Source organism: Octopus bimaculoides, chromosome 11, assembly GCF_001194135.2.
Source record: "Octopus bimaculoides isolate UCB-OBI-ISO-001 chromosome 11, ASM119413v2, whole genome shotgun sequence".
NCBI classification, from domain to species: Eukaryota; Metazoa; Mollusca; class Cephalopoda; order Octopoda; family Octopodidae; genus Octopus; species Octopus bimaculoides.
Window position 1 is genome coordinate 33,837,594 of NC_068991.1, and position 24,106 is coordinate 33,861,699.

The 24,106-nt window shown below is 38.4% G+C and overlaps 1 protein-coding gene across 2 annotated transcripts in view; it reads left to right on the forward strand.

Moving 5' to 3' along the window:
• Nucleotides 1–24,106, forward strand: part of LOC106882637 (uncharacterized) — a 99,914-nt gene that overhangs the window by 11,192 nt on the left and 64,616 nt on the right. For both annotated transcript variants that reach the window (XM_052971682.1, XM_052971683.1), the window contains exon 2: nucleotides 2,465–5,434. In XM_052971682.1, coding sequence (XP_052827642.1) covers nucleotides 2,465–5,434 — 2,970 coding nt within the window. The remainder of the gene's footprint in view (nucleotides 1–2,464; nucleotides 5,435–24,106) is intronic.

Consider the following 24,106-nt stretch of genomic DNA (forward strand, 5'->3'; position numbering starts at 1 on the left):
TGTAAACACACCAGCATCGGTTGTCAAGCGATGTTGGGGGGGACAAACACAGACACACAAACGTACACACACACTCATATATATATTTACATATATATACGACGGGCTTCTTTCAGTTTCCGTCTACCAAGTCCACTCACAAGGCTTTGGTCGGCCCGAGGATATAGCAGAAGACACTTGCCCAAAGTGCCACGCAGTACACACTCGGAGTGGTTGGCGTTAGGAAGGGCATCCAGCTGTAGAAATTCTGCCAAATCAGATTGGAGTCTGGTGTAGCCATCTGGTTCACCAGTCCTCAGTCAAATCATCCAACCCATGCTAGCATGGAAAGCGGACGTTAAACGATGATGATAATGATGATGATATATATATATATATATATGTATATATATATATATATGTATATATATATTTTATACATATACGTGCTTCCAGTTTTGTTGAATGATGTGCGCTCTCGTTCTGAAACAACCAAGAGGGATTCCCTAATCAACAAAAATGTCTACCGAAACTGACAAAAACATGTAGTACTTGTTATTTCATAATGGTCCACTATATATCAGTAAAAAAGTAATATATTGCACTAAAAGTTTAATATAGTACATGAAAGTCATTGATGCAAGCTTGAGTTATCCTTGAAAAAGGCACATGGTGAGAATTTACGGTGAAACTTTTTCTCTCTCACTATAGTTTTTCATTCAACTTTTCTTAGTGATCTCTTTGTTTTACATTCTATTTGAAAAATAGAATTCATTATGAAACCCTTTTCTTTTTACTATTGTTTCTGTTTTTTCATTTTATCTCTTTTACAGCACCTGTCTAGATTTATTAATTTGTTTTTTTTTGGTTTCCTCCATATCTTCTTTACCTGCTTCCCCTCTCTCTTTCATACCTACCTCTGCCTCTCTCCTATATTCCCCACATATATTCCTCCCTTTCCCCGTTTCTCTCTCTTTACACCTATCTCTCTCCCTCTCTTTTCTTTATCTCTCTCCCTCTCTTTTCCTTATCTCTCTCCCCCCTTTCATATCTTCCTCCTTTTCTCACTTCTCTTTCCCTTCCTTTGTCTCTCTTTACATCTACCTCTCCTCCAGTCACCTCACCCTCTCCCTCATATACTTCTCATTTTCCCCCTCTTCTCACTCCGTCTCCCTTTCCCTCACATCTTTCATTCTTTCCTCTCTCTCCCTCAGTGTCTCCTTTTCTCTTTCCATCCTCTCCCTCACTCTGTCTCTCTTTCTCTTCCCCTCCTCTCCCTTGCTCTGTCTTTCTTTCTCTTCCACTTGTTTGCAGAGAACGTTGACAACTGTCAGCCAAATAGCTATACTTAAAGAGCTTTAAACGTTAAGGGGAAGTAGCTACTTCTGACTACGCTGAGGGGGTGTACAGCTCAAATGGCTTACTTGGCTGGTAACCAATTGAAAAAACTAGGGAATGAATACTTTGACAAGCGAGGGTAGAGGGGGAAGTTCACCTATTATGGTTTGAAGGCAGAAAGATATTAACTTGTGGGGGTGGGGGCGCTATGGTCTATCTGCATACTTCTTGATTCAAAACAACAAATATCGTGGTGGGGTGGTTTTCTGGATTGGTGGTGGTGGTGGGGGCAAAATGTGGCTAACACTGCATTGGCCCACACTCTTGAGACCACCCACACCTCAACAAAATTTGCCACAGTGTACATGTACGTGCATGAATGGACTGAAAAATTTGCCAAAATTAAGTTACTTTACTCATTTATGACTCAAAGTTACGCCCCCCCCCTCAGAACTGTGCCCATAGCAAGTGCCCTGCCTGCCGTACCCTAGCTACGCCACTATAGTCATGGCTGATGCCAGTCCCAAGTAAGAGGCATGTGAGTGTTGGACCTCCTGGAGGCAATGTGGCCACTGCCAGTGACATAAAAAGCACCTTTCGAGCATTGGGTCTCATGGAGGCAATGATAAATGACTGAGACCTTTGGCAATATGCTATGCTTGAGAAAACCCTTCAAACCAAGTGGAATCATAGTCTTGGCAGATACTAGTGTCACGCACCTGACATGTAAAAGCACCCATTACACTCTCAGAGTGGTTGGCATCTAGCTGTAGAGACCGTACCAAATCAGACTGGAGTCTGGAGCAGCCCCTCAGCTTACCAACCCTGATCAAACCATCGAACCCATGCCAGCATTGACAACAGATGTTAAATGATAATAATGATGATATGTTGTATATTATATATGTTATAGATAAATATACATAAGTATATAGATAAATTCTCAGATATGAGATAAAGCTGTTGTCACCAACAATATATGTATATTTGTGATTTGATGTGTGAACATTTTAGCATGGCCTACACTTTTGTAAAGATTTTCAGCAATTTTTCTAAGATATATGAAGAAATAATTTTAAAAAAATTGTTTTCCAGTTTTTACCAGATAGGATAATTATATTACTTTTTTTTATCTATTTTGTTTTAGGAAGAAACCTTAGGATCTGCTGCTTTGAGAGCTAGAATGTTTAGCAATAAATGCCATCGATCCAGCAATTTTCCGAGTTCTCAATATAAAAAATTAAATTCTGAATCAAATGAGTTCAGTGGTAAGTCAAACTATTTAGAAGCAAATGATGAAAATATGAGTTCTGTTGGAATGGACACTTTCACAGTAGAAAACATAAGTTTTTCTCAGCCAAAGTCTTTCAAACAAAATAAAGAAGTTGATAAAAATGATACTCTAAAAAGGCAGAAAACTTTAGAATTCCTTGAAAAGTTGTTGAAGAACTGTGACCCTGAAATAGAAGAACAACTCAAAAAGCTAGTTAAAGAGAAATTTGGATTACATATGAAAAGTAGTCATCAGAAAGAGGTTCTGTCATCTAACCAAACTGTCAATGGTATTATGGAATTTCTGGAGCAACAAAGAAATGATTCTTTTCTGCCTTGTAACTCTTCTAGACTTCCCTCTTTGTCAGGCCGAAGTAAGAATGATTGGAGTAAACTAAGAGCTGATAACAATAGGAATCTGATAAAATCTACTAAAGCATTTCTTTCTAAAAATAGAGTGACTGAAAGTACTCCTTCATTTGTTTTGGGTGAAAGTAACTTGAATGAAGACTCAGATGAAGGTGCCTTCTTGCATGGAGAGAACTGCTCAGAGAATAAGTCAGCAAGGAACTGCACTACTAGCAATATTTTTGAGACCAAATCTCACAAGGATTTCTCTAATAGTCCTCAGCATGACATGTGGGATACCATTCATCAAGTTCTTAATGAGCAAAAGTTAGAAAATCAATTTTGGCAAAAAGCAACATCCATAAAAAACAATTTTGAAACAAAACTCCCTAATTTTATGGACAAATCAAGCACAGAAGATTCAACAATTAAAAATATACTCAAGTCAATTGGATTTGATACAGAAATGTGCAAAAGAATGCAAGAATGTGCCAAACAGGTATCTGGTATAAATGATCAGTTGGGGTCTGATAAAGATAAACAATTAACAAACAAGTTTAAACATAGCCTGTCTCCTGAAATAGATAAATGTGGTCTTAAAAGAGCAAAGAACAAAATTCTGTCTTCTGAAAAGGCATCCCATAAAATTCTTTTTAACAAAAATTTCATTGCAACTGTCCCACCTATTGATACATCAGTTCCACCACCTGTTGCTAATTTCTCAAACACAGTAACTCCCCTACCTCCCCCAGCACCCCCTCCCTTGTCAGTACTTCATAGTAGACCACCTGTACATTCTGTGTTACCATCTGGCCTACCAACACCTATTGCTCCTGCCAATTATACTCATGTTCCATCTCAACCTGCAATAGCACCATGTGGACCATTTTTTGCTCAGCCTCAGACATCTAACCTTTTCCCTCAACAGTACAATTTTAGCAATATGTTTGAAAGAAATACTTGCTACAACACTTCAAAGTCTATTATTCCTACCACTATACCTTGTCCACCTGTACATTCAAACTTAAAAGTTATACCTCCCTCCACTGTTCCTACATCAAATTCTTCTATACCATCTGCCACAACTCCTTCATCATTACCTGGCTCTTCATTATGCAGGGATAACTCACCCAAAACAGATAGCTGGCTGTCTAATAATGAAAGGTCTTCCCAATGGAATTTACTTTCTCCATCTCACAGAGATAGATCTCCTACAACATCATTCCGAAATAGGTCTCTTACACCCTGTTCATCAAGGCAAACGTCTTACACATTAAGATGTGAAAGGTCTCAGGTTTCTAGCTCATCAAAGGAAGACAAGTCACATAGTCCACTTTCTTCAAGGTTGGGTAGGTCACGAACACCTAGTTCTTTGAGGCGAGATAAATCACGAGAGAGATCACTGACACCTTCAAAATCAAGACGGAAAAAGTCACGAAATCAAAATAAACAAGATAGATCTAGAACACCTTATTCTTCAAGAAGAAGCCACTCAAGATCACCATGTTCTCTGAAAAGAGATAGGCCAAGATCTGTTTCTGGCAGAGGTTCAAGATATTCTAAGTCTAGACACAGTCGGTCACCAAGTAAACCATGCAATTTTCACTCCAAAAGATCAAAGTTACTGCATCCTGTGGATGAAAGATTTGCTTCTGAATATGAATATTCACCATCTCCTCCACTTCAAAAGAGAACTGCTATACAGTGTAATGGTTCGACTGAAGGCAAAAATAATGCCAGTTCACTGAAAGTGCAGGATGTAAAAGAAATTTTTGCCCTAAAATCTAAAAATTTGAATGCTTCTACAAACAATTCCAACAGAAAGTATTCTTGTTTTCTACCACATGAAATTGAGCAGATAATAAAACAAAGGATTTTGTGCAACAGCCGTCTTGAAATATTGCAGAATGAACTAGCAATGCTTCGCAAACAACAAAATGAATTGATGCGCAAGAAACAGCGTGAAAAAGATGGTCATAAGGATCCTCTTTTGACTGAAAATGCTGCTTTACAGGAAGAAGTTAGCAATCAAGTTAAACTGCTGAAAAAGACCATGGAAGAACTTACTGAAACTTTGGAAATATCAGGAATGTCTATGGAGTCTTTTACTTACCATGAAAAATTTTATCAGTATTCTAAAAAATCTTCTTTATCTGATCAATTTGGATTTAAAAGCAAAAGTCATGAAACTAGAGCTAATGAAAAAAACAGAAAAACAAATAAATTCCATTCACATGAGTTTGACAAAACTGCTTCTATACAAAAGGAGATGTCTTGTGAACATTTCTCTTCTCGAGATAATAAACCTTTACTACCTTTGGAGATAAAATCTTTTGCAAAAGGAAGTCAGTCCAGTGATAAAGATAAGTTCTCATGGAATAAAAGGATGGATGATAGCCAGCTGTGTGAGGACAAAGATAAGAGAACTTCTTCATTCCCATTAAAGTGGTCAGCATATTCTTCTGAAAACTTCTTGCATAATTTGCATGGAAACAAGGTATGTTATATTTTAATAACCATTTATAAGTCACCATGAATAAAATTTTGGGTGATAGCACTAAACAGTGATGTGTATAAATACAAACTTGTTACTAGCTCTACAATACCTGAGGTACACAACAGCAAGAAATTTTCTCCATGACATGACGCAGTAAGTGGCTTTCTTGCAGGCTCTGCATGTTTGAGCTGGTAACAAGTTTATATTTATACATATCACTGCTTAGCATTGTTGCCCTGCATTTTATTTATGGTGAACCATCAAATAATGCTACCAGTCATTGAATGATGATAGGAATATCATAAGAGAGATAAGGTCTCTCATTTCAGCTCATGGCGTCGCCTTGTTTGGTTTCTATGACTGAAGAGAAGATAACTACTCCAAAATGCATGCATCCCATAGTCTGGTCAGGTAGTGCTGCTAGCTGATTCAGAGCATTTGCACCCATTTGTCAACAGTCAGAAATTTTCTCCATGGTGAGATGCAGTAAGTGACTCTCTTGTGGGTTCAGGTGTGCCTCAAGCATGTTTGAGTTGGTAACAAGTTTGTATTTATACACATTGCTTTATGCTGTCACCTTGTATCTATGATTATTGTATCAACCTATCAAATACCTTCGGATTCAGTTTGTACCTGTCACAAGGTATATCTAACCCCATTGAGTAATATATTTTTTAACGGCCATTCTGTTAGCCAGGTTCATTGCGTAGAGCGCTTATTGTGGTATTTGCCTTTTCCCTTATGCTGTGTATGTGTGTGTGTGTGTGATTTTCATTTAACATCATCATTTTCATTTAACATCTGTTTTCCATGTTGGTATATGTTGGGCAGTTTGACAGGAGCTGGCCAGCTGAAGAGCTACCCAGGCTCCATGTCTGTTTTGGCATGGTTTCTATAGCTGGATGTCCTTCCTAATACTAACCACTTTACAGAGTGTACTGGGTGCTTTTATTCAGCACTGGCACAGGTGTTTTTATGTGGCACCAGCACCCACAAGTCCGCAAGGTTAGGAATGCTTGCCTGTATGCAAGGACAACCACACTTTTACTTAGCTTAACATATTTTTTCAAGCACAGCCAACTGCCAGGAGCCTTGGTTTCCTGCCATGCCCTCTGCGAGTCCCAGATCCTTTCTCACCACTTTGTCCCATGTCTCCCTTGGTCTACTCCTTCCACATGTTCCCTCTACAATTTGAGATCAGCACCTCTTGATGTAGCTGTTTTCATTTATGTGCATACCAGTGCAGTCTTCTCTCTTGCATGCTACTTCTGATGCCTTTCATACCCAGTTTTTCTCTCAAATTACTTACACTGTCATATATGCACACTGACATTACCCATCTATTGGAGCATTCTGACTTCATTTTTTTCTCTCAGTAGTCACAGCCCATGTCTCACTGCTATCTAGGTATCATACAATCTGCCTTTCACGCTGAGGGAGAGGCCCTTTGTTACTAACAGAGGTAGTAACTCTCTAAACTTTACCCAGCCTATTCTTTTTCTAGCAGCTATGCTTTCAGAACAACCTTGCCCATTACTGGTCACTTTAGTAACGGAAACTGTCTACTACTTCTAAGGACCTCCGCTGACATTTGAAGGAGTCTATTTTTCGTACATTTCTTGGTGTTTAATGTACCTGCACATGTAAAGACTACTTTCTCTGTTAACCTTCGTCTGATATCTATACACCTCTTATGTGTCTGTAGCTTGCACTGGGTGCATCTTCCAACACGTTCTCTTCATATCAAACAGGGTCATCTCCCTGGAGGGATCTGTGATTTGTCTGTTTTCCTACTTATCAATACTTTGATTTTTGCTAAATTAACTCTAAAGCCCTTTGGTTCCAGTCTGTGCTTCCATCCCTGAAATTTCTTCTCTAGTTCTGGAAGTGATTCAGCAATAGAGAACAAGGTCATTGGTGTGGAAGAGCTCCCAAGGGCAGCCGGTCTTAAATTCCTTGGTTATAGCTTAGAGGACCAAGATAAACAAGAGGGGGTTAAGAACAAATCCCAGGTGGACTCCTATTTGTATGCTAACCTCCTTACCATACTCATTGGCGACTCTCACCCTACTGACAGCATCCTTGTACATGGCTTGTACAGCTGTCACTAACCACTCATCTGTCCCTAGTTTCTGCATTACTCACCAGATAAGGAAGTGGGCGACCCTGTCAAAAGCTTTCTCCATTTCAACAAAAGCCAGATAATGAGGTTTATTATTGATCAAGTATTTCTCCTACAGTTGCCTCACCAGCAAGATAGCATCAGTGGTACCTCTCCTTGGCACAAATTCAAACTGCATCTCATCTCTGCTAACTCTCTTTCTAATTAATTGTGCTATGACACTGTCTACAACTTTCATCACCTGGTCCAACAATCTGATACCTTTGTAATTATTTCTGTTTAGGGCATCTTGTAGCAGTTGACTATAATGTTGCTACACCAATCATTGGATATGACTCCCTCTTGGACAACCTGATTAACTATCTGGGTGACCAGGTCATATCCCACCCCACCAGATATTTTAAGCATCTCAGCGGTAATACCTGATGAGCTGGAGACTTTCCCTGTCTTCATGTCTTTAATTGCTTTATTTACTAAGTTACTGTGGATTCGAATAGCTGGCCCCATGTTAGGCAGGCTCTCCTTTTCCCATGCATTCTCTACATTTAGCGACCTTTCATAGGGGCACTTCCAAGCCTCCTTCTTTGCAGAATCACTAACTGCAAGTAAGCCATCATCTGGGCGAATACATTTCTTTCCTACTACATCACGACTTTCTCTAACACACTGTCTTGCTATCTGAAACACATCAAGACTCTGATCCTCATGTCATAGAACATTGGCAAACTTCCTCCTTTCTGCTTCTCCCTTGGCTAAGTATACGTGTCTTATATATAGATCTCTACTACCACCGTTCTTCCAGGCCTGTTTCTTCACTTTAATGGTCTTGTCTACAACTTCATTCCACCATCACATCACCTTATGTCTGGTTGGGACTTTGCACCACCCACAGATTTGGTCTGTGGCACTCAGTGAGCTATCCCTCAGGAACTCCCAGTTGCCTTCCATGTAGTTCCTCCTCCTCCTTCTCGTTAAATTTCTCAAGTAGGGTGTCCCTAAATTTCTGACCATTTATTCCAAATCCTTCTTTTCCAGATTGGTCTGCTTCTTGGAATCCTTCTAGCCTGAAGTCTAAAGCAACTAATAACTAATTTATGACAAGGGGTACATTCTTCACCAGGGAAGGTCTTCGCATTTATGAGCAACCATATATCATGCTTTCTGATGAGAATGTAATCAATCTGACTAGTGTGGTCACTCAATTGATAGGTTATCAGGTGACTGGCTGGCTTCTTGAAGTTGGTATTGCAGATCATTAGGTCATTGGCATCATAGAACTCCAGTAGCCTTGTTCCTTCTTCCTTTCAGGAACCAACTCTATGGCTCCCATGTACACCATGGAAGATATGTGGCTGTTGCCCAACATGTCCATTGAAATCACCTGCCACAAAGATGAGGTCATTGTCATTTGTCTTTGAGGTAGCCTGCAGAAGAATATCATCAAAGTGGTCCTTTTGTTCATTTAGCAGACCCGCCTAGTAGGCACATGCATAGATAATTATTGCTGTACCACTCTGCAAAATTAGCTTAAGCTTAAATATTCTATCGCACACTCTGACTACCTACCCATTTCTCTGCAAGAAGTATGCCCACATCTTCCCCATCACTGTTATCTTCCCCGAAAATTTTATACCTATGTGTCTTGCCTGTGTCTTGAATGCACTAAACATCAACACACCTCTGTTCAAGCTTCTCAACAGTGTTGCCAGACCTACCTTTCAATGTGCCTACATTGTAAGTGGTAACTCTGAGGAAGTGGAAAAGGATGCGTGAGAGAACATACAATGGCGGAGGGCGGAATGGTATTCAACATCTGAAAAGAAAACTTCAATGAGCATTTGATAACAGATATATCACATCAGTTGTTCTCACATTAATCTACCATCATTCTTTCATGTAAAAATTTGCTGCCTCTATTGGAGGTAAATATAATACAAGCATTGTTAATATAAGCACTATTGATACAAATATAAAAGGGTAGGTAATTAAATAAAAGAGCTTTTTGGTTAATTCGTTATAAGTAGTGAGGAAATAGGAGGTTTGTTAATTGACTAAATAAGTAATGCAGTCTCTTTTTGATGCATTCAGAATGTGGATGAGACAGGAGAGCTATGAGAGCCTTCTGGTACAGTGGACTGACTTCCAGTACTGGTGGTTGGGGTAAAGCCATGAGAGATTTTTGGTACAGAGGAGTGATTTCCAGTACAAAGGAGAGATTTCTGATATAGGTGGTGGAGGTGGGTGCATCACTAATAAGAAAGGGCAGAAAGATTACTCCTTTCTTAGCTATAACAGAAATAAAGAGACAGAGGGAGAACAGAGAAAGCTGGGAGGGAAAAATGCAAACATTAAAGTGAGGGTGCATATCTAATGAGAGACAAAAAATTATGATTATGATAAGTTAGCTTAAATTAACCTAAAGTACAGGTGGGCTAGTATTTTATGAGGTAGAAATGAAAATAGATGAATGATATATGATTAAAATGAAGAAGATGGCATACTTAGCTGGACATGATACACATGGTTGAGAGCAAGCAATGTAAATTGAAAGGACCTGTATGGAGTGGTACATATGAAGATAGCAATAGGAAGAAAGAAACGAAAAGTGATATGATCAAGTTGAAGAAGATGGCGCACATAGCTGGACATGATAGACATGGTTGAGAGCAAGCAATGCAAATTGAAGGGGACTGTATGGAGGGGTTTATATAACGATAGCAACAGGAAGAAGGAAATGAAAAGAGATGAGATTGCCACTGGAAATGGAGTCAAAGCACAGATACAAAATCTTCCATAAAAATATGAATAAGATAAGGGAGCTTCTATGTACTTGTTGGCCTTGCTAAAAATAGCAACTGAATTTCCTCACATCATACCCTACTGCCTTTTACAATATATATATATATCTCCTTTAAGTTCATTTATGGAAAATGTTTTTGAGGACGCACATAAAAGTTCCTATGTTGTTATGCTGTCTATAGAGAAGTAATTCCAACATGCAACAGCAATTTTATGGGATAGTACTGAATTGTACCAATACAATGTAGGATAAGTATAGTAATAATAATAATAATAATAATAATAATAATAATAATAATTATTATTCAAGGTGCATGGCTTAGTGGTTAGAGTGTTGAGCTTATGATTGTGAGGTTGTGAGTTCGATTTCCGGACTGGGTTGTGTGTTGTATTCTTGAGCAAGACACTTTATTTCATGTTGCGCCAGTTCACTCAGCTGTAGAAATGAGTTGTTACGTACTGGTGCCAAGCTGTATCGGCCTTTGCCTTTCCCTTGGATAACATCGGTGGCGTGGAGAAGGGAGGCTGATATGCATGGGCGACTGCTGGTCTTCCATAAACAACCTTGCCCGGATTTGTGCCTCAGAGGATAACTTTCTAGATGCAGTCCCATGGTCATTCATGACCAAAAGGGGTCACCTGTTAATCCTAGGATGGAATTTTATCAATATTTTAATACATCATTATGCACGTTTCCATAAAGCACATGTTGTTTTTGACTATAATGTGCATCCATAGGATGATTACACTGTAATTTGTAGTATCCATGGATATTGCGGTGAGTCATTGTTCATGTGTTCATTTTGTCAGATGTAATATTCATGAATATTACAAATTATAGTGGATGCAGATTATAGTCACAAACAAAATGTGATTTGTGGAAACATGCATAACAATTGCTATTTATTTGATTTATTAAAACTTGTTAAAATTATTTTATTTAAATTATTATTTATTTCAAAAAAATTTACCCAGTGTTGCTTGTATACTGTTTGCATTTACTAGTTCATTAATAAATTGCTCATACTCATTGCTTTTGAAATTCTACAGATATTTGTTGTATGTCATGATGATGATGATGGTAAAATGTTTGTAAAGTTTGCTTATGAGCAATGATTTGAAGAGCTTCTAAAATATTGCCTTCTGGATTTGATTTATTTCCTTTTCATCTTAAGATTTTACATCAGTAACATCTTGACATATTTCTAACATTGTCACTGTAACTTCCACTTCAGCTTTGAAACTCTTTGTTGTATATTGTATTGTCTGGGGTTCTATTAAAATGTTTGTTTGTAATGTACAGTGTACTTAAAGATTTTTATAACGTTTGTAAATTTGATTTCATTTTAAACAAAGTGTTTGGGTCTGACTAATTTTGATAGCAACAGATGTCAACATTATCTATGATTATTATAAACAGGCTCCTGTGTGTGTGTGTGTGTGTGTGTGTTTATATATGTTCATACATGTGCATGTTTCAATAGTTGGTGTATATTTGTAGGATTTTTAATTGCATTTATTAAATATTGCTGAACTTCTTATCATCAACTGTAGTTGCATTCCTTTCTCTATTTTTTGTTATATCTCCCCCTCCTCTGCCATACCTCATCTTTAATACCTGTTAGATCTCCCATAGTGTTCCACTCACCATTGTCATCCTTATGTACCTCTACATCTCCCTCCCCATCACCCCTACACTTTGCATATCATCCTACTACTTCTTGATCTATCCTCTTTTTTGAGCCACTTCTATGTCTCTCACCTTACTCCCCCTCCATACTGGTATTTCCTGTCAATCACATCTCCACCCTTGTTCATCACTCACTCAATTCTACCTTCACTTCTAACCTCTATTTCTAACAATTTGTTAATTTTCTTTCACACTCTTATGAAACTACTCCCACTCCACTGTCTGTTTCCTCTCTTGGCTCATCTTCTGGTACCTTGAGAGTTTGCTCTGGCACTCCATCACTACCATATTTACCTCCTTCCCAGCTTATATAATGTAGAGTAGCCATGTATTTCCTCAATAGCAAGACACCTGTGCTTTTTCCTCTGTCATACTTTAGCCTGTCAACACCTGGTATAAATCCACCTTTTTTCAAACACTCTTTCCCTCACAAATATTTAGTTGAGGAGGTTTCTTCCTGTCTTGCAAGTCACTCAACAACCTCACTACTGCTAGTGGTACAGAAAAAGCATTCAGTACATACTGTAAAGTGGTTGACTTTAGGAAGGGCATCTAGCTGTAGTATCATGCCAAAGCTGACACTGGAGCTTGATGGAACTTTGTGGTTTGCCAAATCCTGTCAAACCATCCGGTCCATGCTGGCACGGAAAATGCGATGTTAAATGATGATTTTCCCAGCACTCAAGGACTGATCAAGTCAACATTCTTCATGCATCCCTTCCATGTCTTCTCATCTTGTCTTATTAAAATGTCTAATTTAATATTACTATTAACCCTTGAAACATCTAACATCTCTTTTTATAGAAGCACACTTTTTTCATTTTATTCAATTAATTCCTCAACTCATTTGTGCTTGCATTCACATTGCATATTGTGTTAAATTCACTCCTTTCCACTCATTGAATATCTTATCTACCACAACTCAAAAAATATGAAGGAAAATTTCAGACACATATATCTCTCTATCCTTCTTTCATATCTAAGAGGGTCAAAACAAGTTAAAGTGCAATTCTCTCCTCCAGATGCATACCAAATGGAAAAAGAAATGTCTATTTTATACATACAAAAAAAGAAAAGAAAGCTAAAAGCATATACAGCATTTAAATAATTCTTCCGCTATCTTTCATGTTACTGATGCAAATTTACAAAGCAGTAATGTTGAGGGCATTACTGTTCTGATAATGAATACGAGGGGGTACCCAAGAGAAAGCGGAATTTAGCAATGTTATTCGGTTGTCAAGTGTGAAATTTGTAGAAGAGAAAGAAAATTTGCTAATGTTTTCTAGATACAAGAGATAGTTTTATTCATCAAAATATGCACCTATATTGTCGATACACTTTTGCCATCTCAGCAGTAGCTTGTCTAACCCATAACTGTAAAAGCCTGGCAATCTAGAGTTAATAAAATCTTGGAAGGCCTGTTTTACAGCATCATCAGAATTAAATTTTTTTCCTGCGAAAATGTTATCCAAATTCTGGAAGAAGTGGTGGTCAGTGGGGGGGTAAGGTCAGGTGAGTATGGTGGATGATGGAGAACTTCCAACTCCAATTCCTATAGTTTTGCCAATGTCATTTTTGCCATGTGTGGTCTGGTGTTGCCTTGCAATAAAATAGGTGTGAATCTGTTGACTAATCTAGGCTGTTTTTTTTTTGTAAGTTTCTGCATCATTTGGTCCAGTTGGCTGCAGTATACTTTGGCTGTGATTAATGAGCCAGGTTTAATGAAATCATAACAGATCACACCTACGCCATACCACCAAACACGCACCATCAACTTCTTTTGATGAATTTTGCTTTTTGAACTGTGTTTTAGTGGCTCGTCTTTGTCCAACCATTGTGCTGAACGTTTACGGTTGTTGTATTGGACCCATTTCTCATCACATGTTACAATTCGATTAAAAAATTATTCATTTTTGTGATGAGAAAGTAGCATAATGTAGGCTTCCATATGTTGCTGTTTCTGATTTTCTTTGAGTTCATGTGGAACCCACTTATCCAACTTTTTCACTTTACCGATTTGAACTAGGTGAGTCAATATTATTTGCTTGCTAACACCAAACAACAACGATAATACACGGGCACTTTGAGATGGATCTGACTCGACGGTGGCTTTCAGTTCGTCATTATCCGCCTTTGTTTCTGGTCGATCATGTTGCTCATTTGTGAGGTCAAAGTTACCAGAACAAAATTTTGCAAACCAATTTGATACTGTCTACTGTGTAATAACATTAAAATGAAATACTCCATTAATATTCCAAGTTGTCTGTGATGCTGTATTTCCCAGAAAGAACTCATATTTCAAAACTGTATGAATTTCTGACTTATTCATCTCTAAAGAAAAATAGCAAAAAACGATTTATAAATACTTTATAAAGCACAAAATGAGTTAGAATAAAGAAATAGATGTGTCAGCTTTCTAACAAAAAATAAAGATCATCAAAATATAATAATGGCACAAAATGAGCAGCTGTCAAAGTTCAGCATGTACCTTACTACAAATTTCATACTTGACGACCTATTATTCACTTAGTTTTACATGTTTATACTTTTATTGCCTTCAAAGTATTCTCCATTTGAAGCAATGCAGATGGTTCAGACTCGCTTTCCACTGTTCAAAGCAGTCTTGCAACTCTTGCAAAGTGATAACTTTTACAGCCTCCACCATTTTTTCCTTCACCTCTTCCACATCTGCAAAACGTTTTCCTTTAAGGATTTTTTACCTTTGAGGTAACAGAAGAAAGTCACAGGGAGGGTGGGTATGCAAGGTTATGCCATTTTTGGCAAAAACTGTCTCACACTGAAGGTGGTGTGCACAGGCACATTGTCATGATGAAACTACCACTCTCCACTTTGCCACTGGTTGGGGTGTTTTTGTCTCAACATCTTGCAGATGCTTCAGAACTGCTAAGTAAAATGTCTGGTTAGCAGTTTGACAACTAGGAACAGATTTTGTGTGGTCAATTCCTTTCACATCCATGAAACAAATCAGCACCATCTTGACATTGGACCTCACTTATGTGCTTTTTTGGGGGTGTAGTGACATTGAATGCTTCCATTGACTTGATTACTGCTTCATTTTTGGGTCATAGCCATAGCACCAGCTTTTCTCACCAGTGATGACCTTTGGAAAAAGGTTCAGATCAACTTCTGACTGTTCTTTCAGTTCATGATACATATTTAGTCATGATTGCTTTTGATCTTCTGTGAGCAAGCAAGGCACAAATTTTGCTGCAACTCTTTTCATTCGCAATTCTTTGCTCAAAATTCATTGGTAGGGGCTCCAGAATACCCCAGTCATATCAACAAGTTCATCAGTTGTTCAGCGATGGTCCTCCAAGATCAGTTTGAATTTTCATGATGTTTTCATTCGTTTGGGATGTTGACAGTTGCCCTGAATGAGGTTGGTCTTGAAGTGACAAGTGACTATTCCTAAAGCTTGAGAACCACTCGTAAACTTGTGTTTTGCTCATGGTAGCGTCCTTGTAAGCTGTTTGAAGCATGACAGCCGTTTCTGAGGAAACAAAATTCCACAGAAGCATGCTGTTCCTTCATTTCAGCCATCACAAAAATCAACAAACAGGGGAGAAGCACTGCAAAACAAAGACACACCACGTGACTGTACAACTTCACTTGATGCTGCCAGTTGGCAGACTGATGCGTGAGGGTTGCATCAAGTGGCTTCTTGTGACAGAAGCCTGAACTACAATGGGCTTGCCTCACAGAGAATGTTTCTGGTTACTTTTGGGTGCTCCCTAGTATGTGGGCTCTGTACCCTAAACAAGCAAATATCTCCATACTACAACTTAGAACATTTATGGTTTAATAAGATAGGAGAAAATGCTATACAAGAGAAAGCTCAACTCCTTAGCATGGAAAAGCTCTTGAGTCAGTACATTCTCCTCAGTACTGGTTGAGTACAATGATGCAGGAAGATAATATCACAAACCAATTGCTGCTTCCGCAACTCTCAAAAAAAGACCAACTTCACTTGAAAGACACCATAAAGTGATATATGAAGTATTAGAGGCATTTGAAAATAGCATCACTGTAGGAGATACAGCATTGATGACAGTTAATTCAGAGTAATGGATATAATGACTACAAGGTTGACAGATTACTACAAATAAAAAAGTGGGCTAATAAGATTATCAGTTAAGTTGAATCATCATCGTCATCATTATCATTTAAGGTCTACTTTATCTTCTATGTTGGCATATGTTGGATGGTTTGACTTTAGCTGGTGACCCAGTGGACTACGCCAAGCTTTACTGTCTGCTTTGGCATGGTTTCTATGGCTGGTTGCTCTTCCTAATGCCAACCACTTTACAGAAAGTACTGGATGTTTTCATGTGGTACTAGCATCTGCAAGTAAGCTTGCAAAATAAGTCTCCTCAACTGTTGTGTGAGAACTATGGAGGGAAGTGACTTTGTTCCAGGTGATGAGAGATTAGAGTATAATAGAAGGATAAAAAATAGGTGTCTTGCTGTAACTCAGTTGGAAATTAGAAGGAGAGAGGGAAAGAGGGTGAGAGAGAAAAAATGGAGATGTGCTGGGGTATACACCCAAGTTATGGAGATGGGTATATAAGTGAAGTGGTACAGATGATAGGATAGAGTGAGTGGGTAGATAAGTTTGTGAGAGTGTAAATGGTGTGTGAGAGATAACAGGGAAGGGAATGCAGTGATTGAAAAAGGATGGAAGGAGTGTTAAGAAGATGAGACATGGGGGAGAGGAGTATAGACTTAAAATTCATGTCTTTACTGAGATGGATGAATTTCTCAAGCACAGCAAATTGTCAATCATCTCGGTTCTTTGTCATCTCTTTTGCGAGGCTCAACATCTGAAGGTCATTTTTCATCACTTCATCCAATGTCCTCTTGGGTCTACTTCTTCCACAAGTTCCATCCACATAAGGCTTGGCACTTCTTTATACAGCTATCCTCATCCACATGCATCAATGACCATACCAGCATAGTTTTCTCTCTTGCGCACTACATCTGATACCTCTTATTCTCAATTATTCTCTCAAAACATTCACACTTCATTATATACATGCATACTGACATTGCACATTCAACAGAGCATGCTGGCTTCATTTCTTTCAAGCCTTTATATGTCCACTGCATTAACAGCTCATATTTTATTATCATGTAGCATTGCTGTTCATACACAGGAATCATACAATGTGCCTTTCACTCTGAGGGAGAGACCCTTTGTTACCAGCAAAGGTAATAGCTCTCTGAACTTTCTCCAGCCAGTTCTTATTTAAGTAACTATATTTTTAAAGCATCCTCTTCCACTATTAATTAGGTAACCTAGGTAACAGAAACTATCTACTACCTATGAGGATCCTTCTGGGCTATTGGATGAATCTATTTTCAGTGTGTTCTTAGTATATATTGTTCCTGCACATCTACCAAAGACAATGACTGTTTTTTCTGTTAGTTGTCTTGTGATTCCACTGCACCTCTTATGTGTTTATAGCTTATATGGGGTACACCATATGGAATTTCTACTACACCTTTTCAATATATCAAGCAGGGCCATTTCCTTGAAGGAATTAATAATTTATTTGCTTTCCTGATACTAGCAGTTTAGTCTTTGTTAAGTTAATTCTATGGCCCTTTGATTCCAGGTCCTGTTTCCGCACCTGAAATTTCTTATTCTCAGAGTTTCCAGGGGTACCCAGTCTTAAACTTCTTGGTTATGGTCTGGATAATTATGATAAATTTGAGGGGGTCTACCTGTACACTGTTCATTGCTGTACTCATTGCTGACTTTCACCTTTCCCCACTTGCTATTGCTTTTCCAGAAGATTTTATACCTTTTTTTTTTGCTTGTGAGGAGCCTGGCTGATGTTCCCCTCTACCTTCTTGCATGCAACACACTTCTACAAGTCTCCATTCTAGCTTTTCAGCAATCTCACCAGCTCTATATTTCAATGTATCTACATTGATTATACCTGCTCTAAGGATGTAGATGGGTAGAAGGATTGAACTGGAAGAAGGCTGGTGGCATTCAACATCTGTTAACGAGTAAGTTTGCAGTACATTTGCTAGCAGGTATATCAGTTGCATAATCAGATAATAGATAATACCACTCACATGAACAGCCATGCTGGGGCACTGCCAGTGTAATCACATTTTCAGTGACCAATCTTATGTGATTGGCTTTTGCTGAAGGAAGGAGTTCAACATTGCTCCTTGATATTGGTTCATCTGAGACCTTGGATACCAGGAAGCCAAGTTGTTTCTTGAAAACATCTACCCCCCCCCCCCACTCCATGAAGATCCCTCAGATGTTTTGGCAAGGTGTTAAACAGCTGTGGGCCCCTGAATCAAAAGCTATTGCAGTACATGGTCTTCACTCTAGAAAGGAGAGCTGGGACCTTTGGAACAGTGAGTGATGTCCAGTTCAGGGTCTGGTATAGCTCTCAATTCCAAAGTTTGGCGCCAGCCCCTCCAGTATCTTCCACACATATATCACTACATATCTCTCTCGTCTCCACTCCAGGGACTTAAATTGTTACTCTTTCAGTCTCTCCCAGTAGCTCAGCTGTTCCGTTGATGCAATCTTCCTTGTGTAACATCACTGAACTGCCTCAAGTTCTGCTATTCATCTGACACTGCACCTGTGCTGGTGCTGCATAAAAACACTGAGTAAACTGTAAAGTGGTTGGCATTAGGGAGGGCATCCAACCATAGAAATCATGCCAAGACCAACAGGGAGCCTGAACAGCCCTTCAGCTGGTCAGTTTGTTAAACTGTCCAACCCATGCCAGCATGGAAAATAGACATTAAATGATGATTAACTACTATTTGTCCAGGTCCTCAAACACTGAAGGCCAACTGGTCATAGACAGAAAGGGTTGAAAGAAGAAAAAAGTATTAACAAAAAAAAGGGGTGAGATGGAAGGAAAGGTCCTCTGTGAGTCTAGCATTATTATGGTGGTCATGGGAGTAGATGGGAATGGTGGACAGGGGTGAAAAGATGGCTACAACTATCATGGCATCTGAGAAAATGGATGACTTGAAGGGCTTTTCGAATGAAATCAATAAACTACATATTTAGGAGAGGGTTAGAAATGGCTAACACTTAGCTAAGACTTCAATGATATTTAATACCATGCCGCTAATAAGCAAATGGATAAATGTCTGCATGCATGACTTTTATAACAAAAAGGAAGCCAGAAAACAGGAAGGAGAGGGGATAGAATAATGCTTGCCATTCCATACTTAAAACATTACAGCACTTAAATACATACAAACAAACAAACACTTCAGTTTGTACATATATATATTATGAAAAAATATATTCTAAAAAGATAGTGACTATTGAAGGCCACACAATTTGATCAAATGAGTGAGAAAATGGGCGAGTTCCAGTGCTTTTTGAGTGAACTCAGTATATTACATATTTAAGAGAGAAATAGAAATTCTTTTCTACTCTAGGTACAAGGCCTGAAATTTTTGGGGATGGGAGCGAGTCAATTAGATTGACTCCAGTATGCAACTGATACTTAATTTATTGACCCTGAAAGGATAAACTGACCTCGGTGGAATTTGAACTCAGAATGTAAAGACAGACAAAATATCACTAAGCATTTCACCCAGAATGGCGGGAGAAATAGAAATGGTCAGCACATTGTTAAGACTCTGGCAGCAGTTCTCTCCTCTTAAAGGGAATCTTCATCCTCTCTTCTATTTCTTAGTAAACTTTCTTCTCTTACTCCAAAAGCAACTGTAGGTGGCAGCACCAACCATTCCCACTCAAATTTCCCGTGTGTGTGTATTTCATAAAATGTTTTCTTAATATTTACTTCCACAGGATGTGTAGCTGTAAATATTTTTAGAAAATATTTCATCTCTAAAGGTAAGGTTAACAGTCCAAAAAAATTACAGTCTTATTGATACTGTAGTTGTTGAGTAATTACAGGCTTGACCTCCTTTACTTATTAAGTTACCTGACTTTCTAATTCTTCACAAGTGAAATTTATAACTGAATGCAAGCATGAAAAACTATTGAATGAGAAGTATGATTGAGATAGTGAGAGATTACTTGAAGTGGAATCAACAGATGGAGTAGCTGTTGATTGCAGCTTTCAATGTGGTTAATAATGCTATTAAAGTGATTACTGTAGAGAAAGTAGCTAGCCTATCACAGATAGATATTAAAGATGTAGAAAGATCATATTTGCTTAGTAAATCACCTTGTGATGAAAGTGAATTCTTTCATGAATAGTATAGCAATATCAACATCAACTACTAGAAAGCCAAAGAAGGTACATTAGAGAGAAGCAATTATAGAGGTCTCAGCTTAATGGACCATGTCCTGAAAGTAGGTAAGAGACTTTTAGAGAAGCTAGAACACAACAAAGGTTAGATAAAATGTAGTGGGCAGGACATGGAATCACAGATACCATATTTCTAGTGCAGGAACAGCAAGACAAATTCTTCACTATAAGCAAACAACTCTGCATTTGTTGATTTGGATGAGGTCTTTGACAGGATCCTTAGCTCTGTTGATGTTGGCTTGTAAAGCTGTACAAATTATGTATGAAGATGCTGTAAGAAAGATTAAGAATAATAGTAAATTCAGTGAAGCAGATGTTCACCAGTTCTGTTTTTATTCTCCTTATATTCATTACAGTAAGCTTATAAAAACACAAGAATTCAGAACTGGTCAGCTTCAGAAAATCTTTTTTTGTTCTCTTTTTTTGCTTACTTGCTGGGTCTGGAAGAGGGGGCAGTGTTCATACAGGCCCTCCATGACTGGTAAGATTGATGTGATTAGGGTCCCATTTAAGCTGTTGTGAATTAACATCTGCGGGAAACATATGAGCAAGGAGGAAATTGCAGAGTGATGATGTTCAGGGAATGATGGTTAATGCAGGGTCTGTTGGGTTGAGTACAACAGTGATAACAAGAGGTGGAGTGGCAAGTGGTTCAGGAGTCTTCTGAGGGGAGCAGGTACAAGATCAGTCAGCTCCAAAGTACAGAGGCTAATATAGTAATGATAGGGAAGAGAGAACACAGCCTGCCTGTGAATCAGGGACTAGAGTGTATTTGTGAGTAATTTGATGCTAGTTAGTCAAGCATCTATTCTCTGAACACAGTCCAAGATGTCTGTATACATAGAAGACGCAGTGTCCTAGATGTGGGAGCAATATTCCATTGTGGGCCTCACTTGAACCTTGTCAGCAATTGTTGGAGGTTAAAATATTTTCTGGCTCTGAAGAGAAAGGCATATCTTTAAGCAGTGGTTCTAGCTGTGTTAAGGATGTACTTTTGACAGGAGAAATCCTCGGTGATAGTGAAGCCTAGCATTTGGAGCAATCTTGAGGGCTCTAACTGAATGTCATTCATGTTTAGGGAGGATGCTCTGCACTAGTGTTTTGATATGAATAGTGCTTGAGTTTTTTGCTGGCTAAAAAGTGACATGATTGGCATATGTCCTCTGAGTTATGCTCTCAAAGTTTTCATTCATGAAATCAGTGCAGTTTGTGTTGCATGGATGATGCATTATTGGAGAAGGTTATAGAAGAATGAAGGGTCATTTTTGCATAAGTGTATGCATTGCTGGACATGACAGCAAGTAGACCATTGATGTGTTGAAGGATTAGAATGGAGGAGTAAACCAAACATTGGTTATATTGATGGAGTTGAGTGTTTAGGGAAACATGGGTAGAGAAGGGATTTCAGAAAGATGCAGTTTCTGAAAACAAAGGATTAGGTAAAGTGTTTAATGCAGATTTGAGATGTGAAATACTGTGTGGAACATTAATGTCAGGTAGGATACATGGGCTTGGGTGAAAATAGTATGCACCTAGTTAGTTCAGAGGTGTGATAGCCATTGAAACAGCATTTGAAGAAACAAAGAAAAGAAATTGCATCTGTGAGCTTGTGGTTGAAACATGATGGTGAGTGCCAATGCCAAATAATATTTTATATTTGGAACACTATCCCATAGATGTGAGTAGTACTTCAGTGTGGGTTGAGTTTGAGCTTTGTTGTGGCTTTAACAGCTGTTGAGAGTTGAAATATGTTCTGGTTCCATATAGGTATTCCACTCTGTGTGATGCAATTTTGTCAATGTTTTATGTGGGTTTGCCATGAGAGATCATCAAAGATTATGAGAACTAGCATTTGTAGTCACTATGAGGGTTTAAATTGTGTTATTCATGTTTAGAGAGATTTAGGTATGAAATTGTTTCCTTTGCTGTGGGTAATGATTATAGTTTTTCTGTTACTGACAGAGACAAGGTTGTCATATCCTCTTTGATGAACTCAAGGTTTCCTTTTATTAATTAGTGTATCTGATGTTAAGTACTTTGGCTGCATATGGATAATACTTGTGCACAGGAGAAAAAGGAGTGAAGGTAGCATTATCCTGCATAGGAGTATGTATTATTAGGAAAGATAGTAGGCCATTAATGTATTAAAGGAAGAATATTAGACATATTACATCCAACTTAACCCTTCAGCATTTAAACTGGCCATATCCAGCCCAAGTATTCTATTTGTTCTACATGCAAACTGGCTACATCAGCCCTCTCATATCTACCCTACAATGTCATGCTAAAAATAAACAATCACATCACTGAAATCTTCAGGCTGCATGATAATGCATGATTAATTCAAAATGCTGTGAATATATATGCATTACATTTGACAGAGTAATCTGAATGCTAAAAGGTTAATAGGCTATTGGGTGTAGAGAGCTCTGTTGGAAGATGCTGCAGTGGTGCAGTCTGACAGGAAGTTGTCATGTCAGTCACAGTTAAAAGTTTACTAATGTCAAATGTAGCAATACTTTTGATGAAGGCTGTGGGACCACAGTTGTCCCACAATTTTGGTAAGTTGCTCTGAATAAATTACCAGATACCTACCAGAGCAAAAGTCTGGAAGATTTGGCATGACAACAGACATACTGTTGATCACAGAAGAGGGAGAGAGGGGGAGAAAAACTCGAGTAAAAAGGTGATTATTAGCAACTGTTTTGTTATCATTGAGGTGTTAGAACTGAATGCAATAAATTTCTAGATAAGAAACATTGCTCTGTTTTGAGATGGGGTATTATGGCATGTATCCATACATCATCATCATCGTTTAACGTCCGCTTTCCATGCTAGCATGGGTTGGACGATTTGACTGAGGACTGGTGAAAATCAGATGGCTACACCAGGCTCCAATCTGATTTGGCAGAGTTTCTACAGCTGGATGCCCTTCCTAACACCAACCACTCCGAGAGTTTATTACATTGTAATAAACTCTTATATTGAGAGAGAGGAGAGAGAGAGAGAATGATTGGAGAGTTTGGTAAGAACAAGAGCTTTGCATTTTGTTAGGAGGAAGCGTTCACTAGTTAAATAGTGTACAAATTTATATATTTATATGTATTTACTTTTTTTTTTGTACCTTTACTGCTAGTAATCTTGCCGTCATTGAAGTAGTGTTTATTAAACTTATTCATTCTACAGAAAGAGAGTAAGTTGAAATGTATGTGACAGTGTGCTCCATGTGTGTAAGATGTACACAAAAGAGACAGTAAATCTTTGGCTGACTGAAAGTTAAAAAAACTTCAGATGGGTAGGAATAGCTATTAGTAAGCATATCTATGAAATGAAATCCCTGCTAGAACAAAAAAGTCAGAGAAGTTCAAAAAGTTGTTGTCTTCTGACAACAAAAGGCAAATTGTATTTGCATGGTGATGAGATATGGGAAATGTGGAAAGATCTGCAGAGGTTGATGAGAAGTAAGGCAAAGTTCATTATTTACATTATTTACATTTGACAGATATTTGTCTTCATCATCATCATCATCATCATCATCGTTTAACGTCCGCTTTCCATGCTAGCATGGGTTGGACGATTTGACTGAGGACTGGTGAAACCGGATGGCAACACCAGGCTCCAGTCTGATTTGGCAGAGTTTCTACAGCTGGATGCCCTTCCTAACGCCAACCACTCAGAGAGTGTAGTGGGTGCTTTTACGTGTCACCCGCACGAAAACGGCCACGCTCGAAATGGTGTCTTTTATGTGCCACCCGCACAAGCCAGTC